This window comes from Talpa europaea, assembly GCF_964194135.1.
Source record: "Talpa europaea genome assembly, chromosome: X".
Classification (NCBI taxonomy): domain Eukaryota; kingdom Metazoa; phylum Chordata; class Mammalia; order Eulipotyphla; family Talpidae; genus Talpa; species Talpa europaea.
This window is the reverse complement of record NC_140081.1, coordinates 22993776-23010138: the sequence shown is the minus strand read 5'-3', so window position 1 is coordinate 23010138 and position 16363 is coordinate 22993776. Positions and strand designations below refer to the sequence as shown.

General features: G+C 41.4%; 1 protein-coding gene across 1 annotated transcript; it reads right to left on the bottom strand.

Moving 5' to 3' along the window:
- Positions 1–15358: 15358 nt before the first annotated feature.
- LOC311187487 (ferritin heavy chain-like) lies at positions 15359–15931 on the bottom strand (the record flags this gene model as incomplete). The annotated part of the gene is made up of 1 exon (XM_084258895.1): positions 15359–15931. The coding sequence occupies one exon, from the start codon at positions 15929–15931 to the stop codon at positions 15359–15361; it is 573 nt and encodes a 190-aa protein (XP_084115021.1).
- Positions 15932–16363: the final 432 nt, after the last annotated feature.

The following is a 16363-nucleotide window of genomic DNA, read 5'->3' as shown; positions in this document are numbered from 1 at the left end:
CAGTCCTTTCTAGCTTTCCCTGCCACTCAGCTCCACCCTTCCTTAGGTGGGGCAGGGTCCTGGAACCTCCCCTTTCTATGGAGATTACACTGTTACACATTCAATTTTAATTATTGTGCAAGTGCCTACCTGGGCCCCAGTCCATATATTTAGAGTCATTCAGGGCCACCTACTGAATGTTAGGTCAACTAACAAAATTAGTGGCAAACCAGTCAGTTTCTGGGTTGTCACTGGGGAGGTAACCCATTCCTGGAGTGCTGCTTGACCAAAAAGAATGCAGATGGGATATTTGTTCCCAGCAAATGGGGAGCTGTTTTTAAATCCTATTTGTCCCTTGCAAGGCAGCACTCACCAAGGGAGCCCTGAAGTGATGGGATAGGCCAGAGAGCCACACACCCAGCAGGAAGTTTAGCACATAATAGTAGTGAGCCTTCCAGAGAAAGGTGTTCTCAACTTTGACAGGGGCAGAATGCGTCATGAGTCATGAGCAAGAGCAACGTCAGGATCATCAGGCTCTCTGCTTGGGGAAAGTTTGATGAGCTTTAAAGTTAAGTTAGAAGTAAGGATTACAGTCTACTCTCTTAAATGGCAAGGTTTTACCCAAGTATGATGAATCCAAGGTCTTATTGTTTCCAAATTTGGGGCAGAGTGGATGTTGGGAAGGATAGTATGGGATATTCTTCCCAGACGTCAGGATGATGACACTCGCGTTTTAAAAAGTAGCTGATCATTATGCAAAGGGAAGTTTGTGGGATGCTGTAGCCTGTTAGAAGCAGACTTCTGCAAAATAGCTTTTTAAAGTGTTAGTTGTATTTGTAGACTGAAAAGAACCAGAACTTATCAAAAATGACTGAAATTTCTTTACACCCTCACTTCAGTTGACCAAATGGTTACAGAAAAATCCATTTGGCAAATTTATTTCTAATAAACAGGGCCAGTTCTTTTGCATAAGCACAACAAGAACAGACTATAACTCTGCTCTTAAGATTAGCTTTACTGGAACCTTCATAAGGAGTCTCAGATGAGGCCTTTTAACAGGCTCTCAGGGCAGCGGACCATGCCACAGTCTCAGACATGCCTGTAAATACCTGTGTCTTTGGGCACGTTCCTCAACTTGAGGTCCATCATCAACTATACCTGGTATCACCCCATCCTTAATTCCCCTGTCCGATTCTCTGCAATGACCAACCCCCAATTGCTGCCAGAGTGTGACCAGGGCAGGCAAATTCTGTGCAGAGTGAAGTAGAGGATTTGGATTCTAAATGTTTCATGAAAAGTATCTCACCCAATCCCCCTGCTTTCAGTCCAGTCTCTAGAGTTAGCTGCTGGTAACAATTTCTGAGCAGTTCAAGGGGCTGCTGGCCTATTGGATTGGTTCTCAGCTTTCCCTGCTGCTGGTTTGGGATTCAGAATTCTCAGGTTTTCTAGGTCATTTCCAAATTTTGTCACTAGTCGTTTTATCTCCTTCTGTTTTTTCCCTTACAGGTTTCTATCTTTAAAAAATTCCCTTGTTTCCATGGAGCCTTTGGAAAGGAGCAAAGGGGGAGGTCATACATTTACAAATTCATAACTCCATCGAATAATAACTGTTCTGGGAAGAAAGTTCAGTCATTCATCTTCAAAAAATAAAATCACATCCCCATTTTACAGATAGAACATTTTAGGGACAGAGAAACCAAGTCATTTCTTCTAAGATAACAGAATTGGGGGGTAGGACAGTAGCTTAGTACATTTGTGTTGAAGTAAAAAGCAATGCTGAAACACTGTGCAGTTGTCACATTTCTGACATAAGTTACTCTATCCTGTCTTCTTCTTGCTTTGCAGTTAACCTCTAGCAATGTCATCCAAGCAATGAAAGTGAGCTTTAGTTGCTGAATGCAAAATGACCAGGCTAAACATTCACATTTTACTCTTTGAAAAAAAAAAAAATAATGAGACCTAGTATTTTTCATGGTAATGACTGTAATTAACTAACCAAGCTGAACAAGTCAAGGAATTCATCTGAGAAAAAGATTACCACTGCCAGCTTTCCAAAACTGGAGACATGACAAATATGAGTTGGGTCTTTTTAGAGATGGAAAAAGGCTGAGGCCATCTAAAATTTAATTTAGTACCTGAAAGTAGGTCTCCAAATGAAAATGATGCTTTACCCTTTAGAAGCAGATTTTTCTGGACCCTTATGCCTCCTGAAGCGATTTACTGTGTGGATTTTTCTTAGGTCAGCAGGATGGTTACTCCAGGCTTAAGCCAAGAACATTTCACAATCAATTTTTGCTCATTTCATTACTCTTCGAGCTAGTGCTCAAGTTTATATTGTATCACTAGGAGTCAGACTAATATTGCCAGCAGATAATGTCATAATTGTTGGTGAACATGTTCATTATATATATATTTTTGGCATTTCTTTATATACTTGGAATAGAAACTGTATCTCCTCTATTAAAATGTGTCAGGCGGGCTGACTTTCTTTCTATATACCTTTGTTGCCTTCTTTCCATTCTATAGGTGAAACAAACCTGTATCAAAAACCTGGGGTTTCTCTGTAAGAATGCTTCTGGATTAATTATACTTCCTGTTAGTACAAATCTATTCTAAATTGCATTACGTTGCATTTCCAGACTTTTTTTTTTTTTATTGAAAGTGGTCATTGTTGCAGCTTTGTGGCTTTGCTCTCAGGAAGAAGGCTGCTATATATAAATGAATCAATAAAGAATAAATACACTTGAAAAAGAGCTTATGGCTTGGTGCTGTCGGAGTTGAAGATGTAGAAAGAGAAGTCTTACAAGTAGAAGAACAAGAGCTCATCCTAGATATTATCTAGACCAGCTCTTTGGTTTTATAGGAAACCAAATCTCAGAATGATTTAGTGACTGTGCTACACAATGCTCAGTTGTTTCTTGGTGGAGCTATAGGAGTATTGACTTGTCAGTTGCCCTGGGCCTATTCGTTTTTCACTTTACTGTGTCATCTGGGTATTAAAAAAAACCCTTCACATTATTTATTTTAACAAAATAATAAAGTTGGCATTTTTAAAAATCTCTATTGAGAATAATTTGAAATTCACAGAAGAATGGCACATATAGTATACATAGCTCTCAACCTTTACCTTTAATCTAGCTATATTAGCAGTTAACATTCTTTCATGTGTGTTATATCTCTACACACACACACACACACACACACACACACAAGCACAAGGACACACACTGAATTATTTCAGGTTGGAGAGGCAGATAGACACAGCGTCATCACATATATCCTGAGAACAAGGAAATCCTATTACAAAACCATAGTAGAGTTATCAAACTCTGGAAATTTAACATTTGATACAGTGCCATGTATTATATAGTATTCAGTCCATATTCAATTTTCACCAATTGTTGTAATGGTGTGTTTCTGGCCATTCTTTTTTCCCCTTCCAGACCCAATTCAGCGTATGCCTTGTGTTTGGTTGCCATGTCTCTCTAGCTTCCTGTAATATGGACTAGTTCTCAGCCTCTTTTTGCTTTCAAGATTTGCATATTCTTAAATATAGGCCGGCTGTTTTGTAAGCGTCTCTTAGTTTGGATCTTACTGATGTTTCCTCTAGATGAGATTCGGTTGAAGTACTCTTCTGGTAGAAACACTATGCAAAATGACTGAGTCTTTCTTGGAGCATCACATCAGGAGGCACATGATGTTGGTTCATCCGTTTTTGGTAACAACATCTTTGACTTTTAATTAAGTGGGGTCTTCCAGGTTTCTTAGCAGTATATTTTCAGCACAGCATGAGGAGTAAGAGAGTCTGCATGACAGAAGGTATCTAAAATCCCTCTGGAACCAACACTAGATAAAAACTTGGGTTGAGTTCGGGTGAAGTATGGTTCGTGGCTGTGGCAGCCAGCGTAATTCAGCTCTGCAGAGGAGGGTGCACCAGGGGTCTTGGCATGTACAGTGTCTCTAGGCCTCTTTCTCCTGCCCAGTTAGTCCTCTAGTCTGCAGTGCTTTTATGGCAATCCTCATAGGAGTCTGCTGCATCTCTTGACTGGGAGGTCAATACTGCATAGGAGTATTGACTTACTCTTCAGAGGAAGGGCACTCACAAAGCAATTTATGCATTCTATTAACGTCCAAAAACAGGGGCCTCCCTCGTGGTGCAGGGGTTAAAGTCTCAGTGCTATCAAGCTATCTCAGCCACTGCGGCATGGGTTTGATCCTTGGCCATGTCGCAGCAGACCTCTCCTGTCTTGCCTGCTGCTCCCCTTAGCAGTGTATTTCAGTAGATCCTCTCACCCCTGTACACCTCTGGCCTACACCCCAGTTCTTGTATGCATAAATAAATAAATCTTGAAAGTCCAAAAACACATGAGATTAATGAAACGATATCTTACATAGATGAGTACTTTATTGAATGGCTTCACAGATGTCTGATTAATAAGTCTTTATCTATTTGATCTTGCTTATGGAATGGGCAAGGATAATGACTCAAAGAATGTGTTTTCCAGGATCTAGGTTGGTTGAGGGGTCTCCGCTCCCTCCTCAATTCCGCTGTTCTCTTGCCTGTGGGGCAATTGCAGTAAGTCCTTCCTTAAGGTCTTCAGTAGGTTCTTGGAAATTTCAAATTTAAGAGAAACGACATGAAGCACAACCAGTTTTCCCATAGGCTAATTGATATAAACAAGAGTTACATTCCTGTGGCATAATTCTGGTCACAAAAACATCACCAAAGTTCTGAAGACACCAAATGCTTCTCATTGTAAATGATAATTTGTGTTAATTCATTTTCTAACCTGCTTATTCTAGTGTAGGGTCTGGGTGCCCAGAGTCAGCTCAGAGTGCCTTTCCAAGGCACACTCGCACACACACTCAGACTGGGACAATTTAGATACACCAGTAAAACTGATGTGCACATTTTTGGGAGGTGGGAGGAGATATAATACCTGGAAGAAACCCACACACAAGGGGAGAATGTGCAAACTCCACACTGATAGTGGCCCTGACTGAAAATCAGTTTTTGTTTCTCATCAACATTATAATAAAACAATATTGAATGAAATGACATTATTCAATGATCTGCTGTAGCTGATTGGAAGGGATCATTAAAAACATGGTTGTGGTTGTCTTCCTCAAAGGAACAATCTCACTCTAATGGAGATCCTACTCACTACCTACTCCTATTCCCTGCCCTTCCATCCTCTTACTAAGCTGGAAGAATATTTTAAAAATTGGCAGAGTTATTCTTGATCAGTGATCATTAGGCTAACTAAGATAGGTAAAGTGATAGAAGACCATGGGACTTAAAATAGGATACTTAACCCTCTTTTTTTGTGGCTTTATTTAGTTTACATTGTTCATTTCTGTGTAGCATTTGATTTCTCCCCTCAGGTGTCTTCCCCCTAATTTCTCCCCCACCACGTCACCCACAAACAGTCACCGTAGTCTCTTGTGCTCTTCACTCCTGTTAGCACTCCTCTCCTTCCTCTTCCCTCCTGCATGTCTCCAATTTATAATTTGCTGCTAGTTTTGTCTTTTTTTTTTTAATTGACCTCTTGTCTGGTTCCCCTGTATTCCTCCTATAAGTGAAACCATCCGGTACTTTTCTTTTTCCTTTTGACTTATTTCACTGAGCATAATCCCTTCTCACTCCATCTATGTTGCTGCAAATGGCATGAGTTCATCTTTTTTGATTGCTGAATATTATTCCATTGTGTATATGTACCACAGCTTCTTTATCCAGTCATCTATTTTGGGACACTTAAGTTGTTTCCATAGCTTAGCCATTATAAATAGTGGTGCAGTAAACATAGGGCTACAGGTTTCATTTTGAATTAAATGTTTTTGAGTCCTTTGAGTTGATTCCTAGGAGTAGAATTGCTAGGTCATATGGTAGCTCCATTTCTAGTAATTTAAGGAACCTCCACACAGCTTTCCATAGTCATTGGACCCGTTTGCACTCCCACCAGCAATGTAGGAGAGTTCCTTTTTCTACACATCCTCACCAGCATTTGTTGTTGCCAGTTTTTTAATATGTGCCATACTCACTGGTGTGAGGTGGTTATGGTTTTTATTTGCATTTCCATGATTATAAGTGATGTTGAGCATTTTTTCATATACCTGTTGGCCATTTGCATTTCCTCTTTGCAGCAGTGTCTTTTTAGCTCTTCTGCTCACTTTTTGACTGGATTGTTGGCTTAGTTTTTGTTGAGTCATGTGAACATGTTGTAGATATTTTAAATCAGTCCCTTATCAGTTGTATGGAGTGCAAATATTTTCTCCCAATCAGTAGGGTATCTCTTTGTTCTGGTTATTGTCACTTTTGCTGTACAAAAATTTTTAGTTTGATGTAGTCCCAGCTGTTTATCTTTTACTTCATTTTCTTTGCTTCTAGAGATGAGTCCTCAAAGATGTTTCTGAGGTAGGATATTTAACCCTAATCTTTAGGGCCTGATTTCGGAACTGACAACAATAAAAAACAAACAAACAAACAAACAAATTGAACAAATTATCTGTCGAAATGTTTCCTTGCCTGCTTTCCAAACTGCAAAGTGATTTAATGATGAGTTGTTGGGATTGGAGCTTTCCCCACGTTAGAATGTTAGGGTTAGAAGGGACTGTCATCAGTGATGAACTTGCAAGTTGCCTCTATTTCTCCATTACAAATGAGAGGAATCTGATAGGAAGAGATATATTTGGAGCAAGCTTGAATTTATTTGGACTTCTGGTTGAGTCAAAGCTATTTAGCTTGCAAGGAACTGAAACAAACCTAAGCTGGCAGGACACATGCTCTTGGACATAGCACTGGGCCTCATGAGTCTTGGAGCTAGAGAGGGTTTTTTTTTAATCAAGATCTTTCTGGAAACAGTCTCTATACGAGTCCTCGACTCTGCCATAAAGTCTCACAATTTCTGTGACTCACCTGTACTCTGTGTGCGCTTCAAATTCTGGATACTGTCCAGCTTAGGAATGTGTTCAAATCTAAGTAGCTATCAACTCAATGCATATCACTGTTTGAGGATGGGTATTAGCTTTGGTTCCCTGGAAATAGCTGAGACAGATTTCTTGAAAATTGGACTTAGGAGAAAACTGTACAAGAGTAAGGGAGACAAGATAGGGCAGGTGAAAGAATCAAGCAAGGATGTGCACTCCGGTAAAAGTCTAACCTTGACTTGTTCCAAGACAAATTCTACAATGCAATTCTCACTATAGAGACAAAGTAAAGAATCCAGATCTTTTGTGCCTCTGTCATTGACTCCTCCATTTTGCCAAGGGCAATCCTTCTGAGAAGGTCACAGGCCTAAGCTGTCAGCTGCAACACTCACAAGCAGCTGGGGTTTTTGGTGTGTTAGCTGGTCAAGTTGATCTGGGCAGAGCACCAACAGTATCTAACTAAAAGAGGGCTAGAAAAGCGAGAGTATATGTTTATCACTTTGGGCAGCCCAGCATCTGAACACCCTTCCTGTTTGAGGAAAGATGTCAAGACAGATGGCAGACAAGGCTCCACTTCATTTGGTGGTTCCATTTTCCGAGCCCAGTTCTACAGCCATCTTAACATGTACATCCTTCTAAAAAGTCCTTTCCTATTTTGATTAACCAGAGTTAAGTCTGTGATTTGCCATCGGGAACCCTGACTGGTATAGAGATTATGAAAAGTGATAGGTCATAGCTGATGACAGCCTGAAAAAGATGGCAACTGTCGAGTAGGAGAGGAACACATTGAGAGGAGAGATATCAAGTTGGTTCAGACTCATTAAGAGCCAGAAGTCAAGGGTGACTCTGAAATTTATTACTTGAGGGTTTGGGGAAAATACAATAAATTTGGAACTTACCAAGCTTGAGTTTTCTGGGGCCATCTGGAAAGAGATGTTTCGTAAGTGGTTGTGCAATTCTCATAGTCAAGAAAAGCATCTGGGAGAAGAGGGAAGGGAGACACACCAAGATGTGGCTGAATTCCAGAAGCAGTGTGTATATAACCAGAGTTGATGAACTGAAGCAGAATTCAAGAGGATGGTTAGGTCTGTATATTTCCCTATAGATAAATCTTAGGTAAACTGTGAAAAAGAAGGAAATGAAGGAAGTTCTACAGAGTGATCAGGCAGAAGCAAGTACATCACCACTGGTGATGTTAGCTGGGCAGTCACTAATGACCTTGGAGAGAAGAGTTTTTGTAGAGTTCCTTAAAAGAGAAAACTATTTTTCCACCTGTGTAAGTAAATCCACCACTCCTCTCTTCCTCTGGGGCTTCTTTTGGTGACCATATCCCCAATACACTCCAGATTTTGTAAACTTTCTGTCTCTTGGCCCTTCAGCCACAAACATAGCTCAAATGACCTTCCCTCTCTTCACGTGTAGAACTCCAGTTCATTCTTCACCGCCATCACTGGCTGTCTCCTAAACCCCAGGTGAGAGCTAGACCCCTTTCCTCTCCTGGACTCAGACAACACTCTGTGTTTACTTCTCTCTCACATCTTGCCAGAGTAGACTGGAGGACTCTCTTTACACACCCATTTTCCCCACTATATTTGTGAGCAGGAGCAGTGCCGAGTCACATTGTATCCTTAGGATCAAGAATCGTTCAGAACAGTTCACACCATTCAATATAATTTATTGAAAGAATGCTTATTTGGCTAAATATCAAAACCTACATGATTATGCTCCATTTCTAGAATGTTTTAATTTAGATTTATGATTTATAGTTCAAAAACATATTTTAAACTCAAGCTTTTATTACTCAGTAAACTTTATGGAAGAATTAAACTTTTGGGAGAATAATGTCGTCTAGAAAATTTTCCCACAGGAAAAGATAAATCTCTTTGTCACATGTATAATCATATCATATAATAAATTGTGAACCGAAAGTCACATTACAAAAAATGAACGTTGAAATATAGTTAAAATGGAAGGAGTCTATTTCTCCTCAGGCAAGGCAGTAGCTTTGCATATTAATGAAATTTAAATGTCTCACTGTAAGAAAAATGATTGGAATAGATTGCAATAACTTAAAAATGAGTATATTTTAAACAGCTGCTGTGATGAATGTGTGATTATAGTGAATCAGTCAAAAAAGACTAGTCAAGCATTGTTCCACTGAGATGCTTCCAAAAACATGACTGATGGCCGTCAATTAACAAAAGCACATTGAGGGCCTGGCAAAACTGAAGACACAAAGAAAGTTTTGACAGGTTGGCTTGCTGAAATGCACAAAACTCTTGAGTCCAGAAGGTGACACTTGCAATTCTGGAAGGTGTAAGAGTTAAGGATGTATATAAAATATTACAAAGATCCAAGCCTTTCTCTCTTATTGAGAGTAAGAGAAAATAAAAGGAAAAGACAAATGCTAAAGACAGATGAAAACTTTAAAATATTTGACAACTTCAGAAGAATTCAGGGTCTCTAGCAAATTACTATAAAATGTGGCTTGGCAAAGATTTCCTGTGTTTTAGGTTTTGTAGGCCATGAACCTTTTTTTTTTTTTAAAGATTTATTAATGCATACATGAACTGGGGGACAGGCCAGAGGTGTGTGGTGGTGGTGAGAGGATTCACCAGAGACAGAGTGGGAAACAGAACAGCTTCATCTCAACTGCTAACAGTGCTTTTGTGGTGCAGATGCAACTATAGACAATAGTAATTGAATGGGTGCCCTGTGTTTCAATAAAACTTTGTTTAGGGGGCCTCCCTGGTGTCCTAGGGGTTAGGTCTCTGTGCTATCACCCCTAAGGCCTAATTCCATCCCTGGCAGGGGGGCTAGAGCACTTATGGTGTAGCAGACCTCTCCTTGACTGCTGCTGCCCTCAGCAGTGTATTTCAGTCAATCTGTCTGTTCTGCTCCCTGCTCTGTCTCTGGTGAATCCTCTCACCCCCACACCTCTGGCCTACACCTCAGTTCTTCCACACAAAAATAAATTAAAAAAAAATTAAAAACAGACAAAACTTTGCTTAGAAAAACAAATGGGGGACCTCCCCTGGTGGTGCAGCAGTTGAGCTCTGGGCTGCAAAGCTGCCCGCAGCCTCTGCAGTGCCGGTTCGATCCCCGGCCGCCGGCAAGGGTCCCACATGGTGAAACAGACCTCTCCTGCCGCATCCGCTGCTCCCCTCAGCAGTGTATTTCGTTAGTCTGCCTGTTCTGTGTCCTGCTCTGGTGAATTCTCTCACCCTCCTGCACATCTGACTGTACCCAGTGCTTGTATAAATAAATAAATAAATAAATCTAAAAAAAATTAAAAACAACAACAACAACAACAACAAAAAAAAACAAATGGGGGCCAGACTTAGCTAGCAGGCTGGAGATTGCCAACCCATTCTAATTCATATCCCTTCTCCACCTCTCTCATTCTCTCTCTCCCCATCTCTCCTTCCCCCTTCCTGGGCCCCCCTCTGTGTGTGTGTGTGTGTGTAAAGCAAGAGAGAGAGACATAGATATCTCTCTCTATAGATAAAGAATGAGTAAAAGTTAGTATAGTTAAAAATGTGTGTGTGTAATTAGTAATTCTTGGTTCAATAATTATTGTTGAAGAGGTGATAAGTTTTTAGTGCATTTGGTCGAGTCCTTATATGAGGGTATGAGTGAGTTCAAATGGAGGCGTGACTATTATGTCCCAGCTCCCCAGGTGATTCTAAGATGCTAAAGCGAATGCTCTCAAGATCCACAGTGCATATTCATCACCTAGGATCTTGTTAAAATGTGGATTCTGATTTAGCCGGTCTGGGGTTGTTACTTTCCCAACAAACTCTCAGATGACACTGATCCTGCCTTCTGGGAACATTTTGAGAAGCAAGGTGTGGCAGAGGTTTTATTGAGTCTCACCTAGGTCCTGTCTCAGAGACAGATGTGTTGATAATTGGTCTGGTATGTGCCCTGGGCATTGACATTTCTAAAAACTCTGCTGGTGTTTCTAATCTGCAGCAAAACTTTGCAACCTCTGTGCTAAAACGCATGGAGATGGATCAGTTTTGCTTATTGTGTTATCAGTTGCCTTTTGTTCATCCTGCCCTTCCAAATCATCCATTTTTTTGTTCTCAGATCCAAACATCTGGATGATGGTGAGGGTGAGGATTATTACTTCATTCCTTTTGTTCTTGTCTGCCTCTGAGAAGTGGGAGGTCATTCAGGACAGAAAAAGGAGACTCCCCGCAAGCTGCATTTGGGCAGAATAGGTAGGATAGGTAAACAGTGTTCTAGGAGGTCATTTAAAGGGGCATCTAATTGAGGCATCTAACCTGGAGTGTTGTCACAGCAAAATTCACCTTCAGTCTTGGGCCTGAGTTTGGAGCAGTGAAAATAGCAGCTTACCCTCCTGAATCCTGACATCACCTGACAGCCAAGCAGCTAGGAAGAATATTTCCCTTTTCAGTCTGCAGTTGGTCGAAATGCAAGAGAGCCCTCCAGTGGCAAAATAAAGGTGTGAAATCTTATCCCAATGCATAAACACAAAGGAAGTTAGAAGTAGTGGACAATAGTGATGATATATGATGGTTTTACACATAAGGTACTATTGTAAGCATTTAAAAATATTAACATATTGAATTTTGTCAGCAACCCAGTAGGTTGATGCTTTCTTGTTATCCTTATTTGAGGAAACCGAGGCACAGAGATTAAACAACATTTCCAGATTCACCCAATTTAGTAAGTGGCTAAGCTTGAATCTTTCCCAGGCATCCTGCAGTAAAGAAGCTACTACCCCAAACTGTCCTGTTCCAAAACAGGACAAAAGGAGGCCACCTTAGTCAATTGACACAATTACAGAACTTATTTATAAGTACTTGCCCAGTGCTTCCTTATAACCAGAAGGGAATAGTACACACACACACACACACACACACTCACATATACATACATACATACACACATAATCTGGTACAATGTCAGAAAAGACCAGATTACCTCCAAGGAGGAAGACAAAGAGGTAGTGAAAATATCAAGTTTGACTGAGATAAGTAATAAAGGCAGTGGGGCATAATCCTAATTTTTTTTAAAGATTTATTTATTCAAGAACCGGGGTACAGGCCAGATATGTGGGAGGGGTAGAGAATTCACCAGACACAGAGTGGGGAACAGAACAGGCAGACTGACGAAATACACTGCTGAGGGGAGCAGCGGACGGGAAGGAGAGGTCTGCGGCACCATGTGGGATTCTTGCTGGCCAGCCAGGATCAAACCCATGCTGCAGAGGCTGTGGACAGCTTCACAGCACTGCGCTCAACCTGCTGCGCCACCAGGGAAGCCCTGTTGAGTTTTTTTTTTTTAATATGTGCCATTTTCACAATATGAGCTGATATCTCATTAGTTTTAATCTGTATCTTATTAGAAGTGATGATGAAAATTTTTTCATGTCTGTTGGCCTTCCGGAGAGTCTCTTTGGTGAATTGTCTGTTCATATCTACTGCCCAGCTATTAATTGTATTGTATTTTTTTTATTGTTGAATTATGAGGTTTTTTTGTATCTTGTAGGCTTTAAATCTAAATCTTAATCCACATAGTTTATTTTTGTGTATGGTGTTAGTGAGTAATCTACCTTCATTCTTTAATATGTGGCTTTCCATTTTCCCAGAAACATTTATTTAGGGTTTTTTCTTTATTTTATATATTTTTACATCATTTTTCACCTTTGCACAATGTATGCATTTTCATCTTGGCTATAATCCCCGTACAATTCCCACCCCCCTCATTTTGACCCTAATCCCTCCTCTCCTCCCTTCCCCCCCACCCCGTGTGTCTTTGGTTTACAGCCACTTGTTGATTTTGATTTTTACTTTATTATAATTAGTCTTTTTTCTGGTCCCTTATTTAGGTTTTCTAAATTCCTGCTATGAATGAGACCATTCAGTATTTTTCTTTTTCTTTCTGGCTTATTTCACTGAACATGATCCCTTCCTGCTCCTTCCATATTGCTGCAAATTGCATGAGTTTATCTTTTTGGATTGCTGAGTGATATTCCATTGTGTATATGTACCACATCTTCTTGATCCAGTCATCTATTTTTGGGCATTTGGATTATTTCCATAGCTTAGCTATTGTGAATAGTGCTGCTATAAACATAGGTGTGCAGGTGCTCTTTGGAATTAATGTTTCTGTGTACTTTGGGTAAATACCTAGGAGTGGAATTGCTGGATTATATGGAAGCTCCATCTTCAGCAGGTTGAGGAATCTCCACACAGCTCTCCATAGTGGTTGGACCATTTTTCACTTTCACCAGCAGTGCAGGAGAGTTCCTTTTTCTCCACATCCTCGCCAACATTTGTTGTTGCTAGTTTTTTTAATATGTGCCATTCTCACTGGTGTAAGATGGTATCTCATGGTAGTTTTGATTTGCATTTCCCTGATTACAAGTGATGCTGAACATTTTTTTCATATACCTGTTGGCCATTTGCATTTCCTCTTTGGAGAAGTACCTTTTTAGCTCTTCTGCCCATTTTTTGACTGGATTATTTACTTTGTTTTTGTTGAGTCTCATCAGCTCTTTGTAGATTTTTGTGATCAGTCCTTTATCATTAGTGTTGTGTGCAAAAAATTTCTCCCAGTTGGTGGGGTGTCTCTTTGTTTTGGTTACTGTCTCTTTTGCTGTGCAGAAGCTCTTTAATTTGATGTAGTCCCAGCTGTTTATCTTTGCTTTTGCTATCACTGCTTTAGGTGATGAGTCTTTAAAGATGTTGCTGAGGTGTATGTCCTGTAGTTTTTTGCCTGTATTTCCTTCTATATATTTATGGTTTCAGGTTTTATGTCTAGTTCTTTCATCCATTTTGAATTGGTTTTTGTGTATGGTGTGAGGTAGTAGTCAAGCTTCATTCTTTTGCATTCTATTTCTTCTTTTAGTGACCCAGTTTTCCCAGCACCATTTATTGAACAAACTTTCTTTGCTCCATTGCATATTCTTTGCCTCTTTGTCAAAGATTAGCTGACTGTAAATCTGTGGGTTTATTTCTGGATTTTCTATTCGGTTCCATTGGTCTCTGTGTCCCAGAGACATTTATTAAAGACTCTCCTTTCCCCATTTTGTGGTCATAGCAGCTTTATCATAAGTTAGGTGTAGGTATATATGTGACCTTATTTCTGGCCTGTTGATTCTATTGCATTGATCCATGTGTCTATTTTTGTGTCAGTACCAGGTTGTTTTTCATACTGTTGCTTTAGAGTCACTTGAAGTCAGGTAATGCAATACCTCCATTTCTCTTTTTGGTCCAGGTTGCTTTTGCAGTTTGAGGCCTTGTGTGGCTCCACAGAAAATTCAATGTTTTTTTTTTTTTTCAGTTCTTTGAAAAATGTCACAAGATCAAGTGGAAACTGGACTGAGAGAAAGACTAAAATTTTAAAGGGGAACATAAAATAAAAACAGACTCACTATTTCCTTAAGAAATCTTTTGAATGGGAAATTATTTCTCTACCTAAAACCATGAAGGCAAAGTAATCTAACTCCTTTCCACATCTTGAAAGGGGAAATCACTGGCTTCATGGCAATTTATTCTACTTTATATTCAATATCACAAACTTGACCTTATAGTTTTCAGTCCTTCTCTTTAAGTAATTTGGGGTTTGGGTATCATGTTACCTTCATGGAAGAATTGGTACAATTGAAGGGAAAAACTATCTTTGGATCTTTTATACAAAAGATAACATGCATGTGTGGCAAGGTGACCTAAGGAAGTCACCCCCGTGACTGTGGGGGAGGCAGCCTAAGGGTCATTTACCATTACTACTGTTGCCCAGGGCGAGGATGTCATGGAGGTGCTCTGTCAAGCAGGCTTCTGAGGTCTCCTTCTTGCAATCCACAATCAACAAATGTTAACTGGTCTGCATCTGTTAGTAAACTGAAATTTTTCAGGTATGTTTTAAGAGTCCTTTATGTTAACTCCTGCCCAATCCCATTCACCCATTCATTCCCTTTATATTTTCTCCAGAGGCAACTGCAACTCTGATTTTCAGGTCATTTTCTTCTACTTTTATTATTCACCAGTGCTCCAGACCATCCCCCTTCCACCCACATGTTTATAATGGGAAGATGGATTTTGTGATCTAGGGTCCCATGGGATACCTTCTCCCTCCATCCCTGGAGACCCCGAGCTGCAAGAGGATGGGCCATGGGCAGGTGGAGAGACTTCCGGATACCCGTTTAAAACTTAAAAAGTGAGGGTTTTGTGCACGCGAATAAACCAGACCTTTTTTTTTTGTTGTTGTTGCAATCAATAACTTTACAGAACGAAACGGTAGAACTGGAAGAAACTACTGAAAGAAAGGGTAAAACTGGAAATTACTGAAAGAAACTAAAACTGGGAAGAAACCACTGAAACGAATGTATTGCAAAGGCAGTACTGCCATGTGAATGCAAACTGGGTAAGGAGGGGAAGGCACCGCGCCCCCCCCCCCCCCCCGCCATGGGCAAGACAGTTCAGTCTAAGTCCATGGAGCTTTCACCCAGGGTGAGCTTGTCAAAGAGGTACTCTGCCAGGCCGTCTTCGGGGGCCCCGATGTCGCGCAGGTTGGTGAGATGGTCCCCCAGCTCTTTGATGGAGTCGACTTGCTCGCGCAGGTAGTGGGTGTGCAGGAAGTCGCAGAGCTCGGCGTCCCTGAAGTAGGTGGCCATCTGGTGCAGGTCGAGCAGGCTCTGGTTGACGCGCTTCTTGAGGCGCAGGGCGCACTTGAAGGCCAGGAGGCTGCTCTCCCAGTTGTCGTGCTCGGGCTTCCTGATGTCGCGGAAGCGGAGGCGCGCCCCGCGCAGGCTCTGCAGGTGCATCAGCTTCTTGGCGCGCCGCTTGGCCTCGCGGGCCTGCTGCCGGAAGTACTGGGCGAAGTGTTTCAAGGCCACGTCGTCGCGGCTGAAGTAGAAGGCCATGGACAGGAACGAGTACGAGGTGTGCAGCTCCACGTTGATGTGCAGGTTGATGGCGGCCTCGCACTGGGGCTGGTAGTTCTGGCGCACGCGTGGCCCTGCAGGGCCGGCCGGGTCTGGGGCCGCGGCCATGAAGGTGGTGATGAAGGCCACGCACGAGCGGTTCTGGCGGTTAGTTGGTGCTGGCCGCGCACAGAAGGCTGCTGAGGCGTGCTGGCGGCTTCCGGATGGGAGCGGAAGTGACGTATGTACGTGTCGGGGCTTCCGGTACGTGGTGGGGTCAGGGATCCCTCACGTGATGTATGTGGGGTGAGTGGGGCAGGAGAATGGGAGGGGGTGGGCATCAGGCCCATTGTCTCACCATCCCACAGAGCCAGGGTGGGGCACTGTGGTTGCTCTGTGTGCCTGGCATCTGCTATGGTTTACATTTTGTAATGACATTTCCATTTTCCAATGGCTTTGCCCTGCTCTCTAATTTCTCCTTTTTATGCATCCTGCTTTCATTTATTAAGCCTGCTGTTGTCCTTAAAATTCTGAGAATATAAATTTTGATTTTTTGGTCCA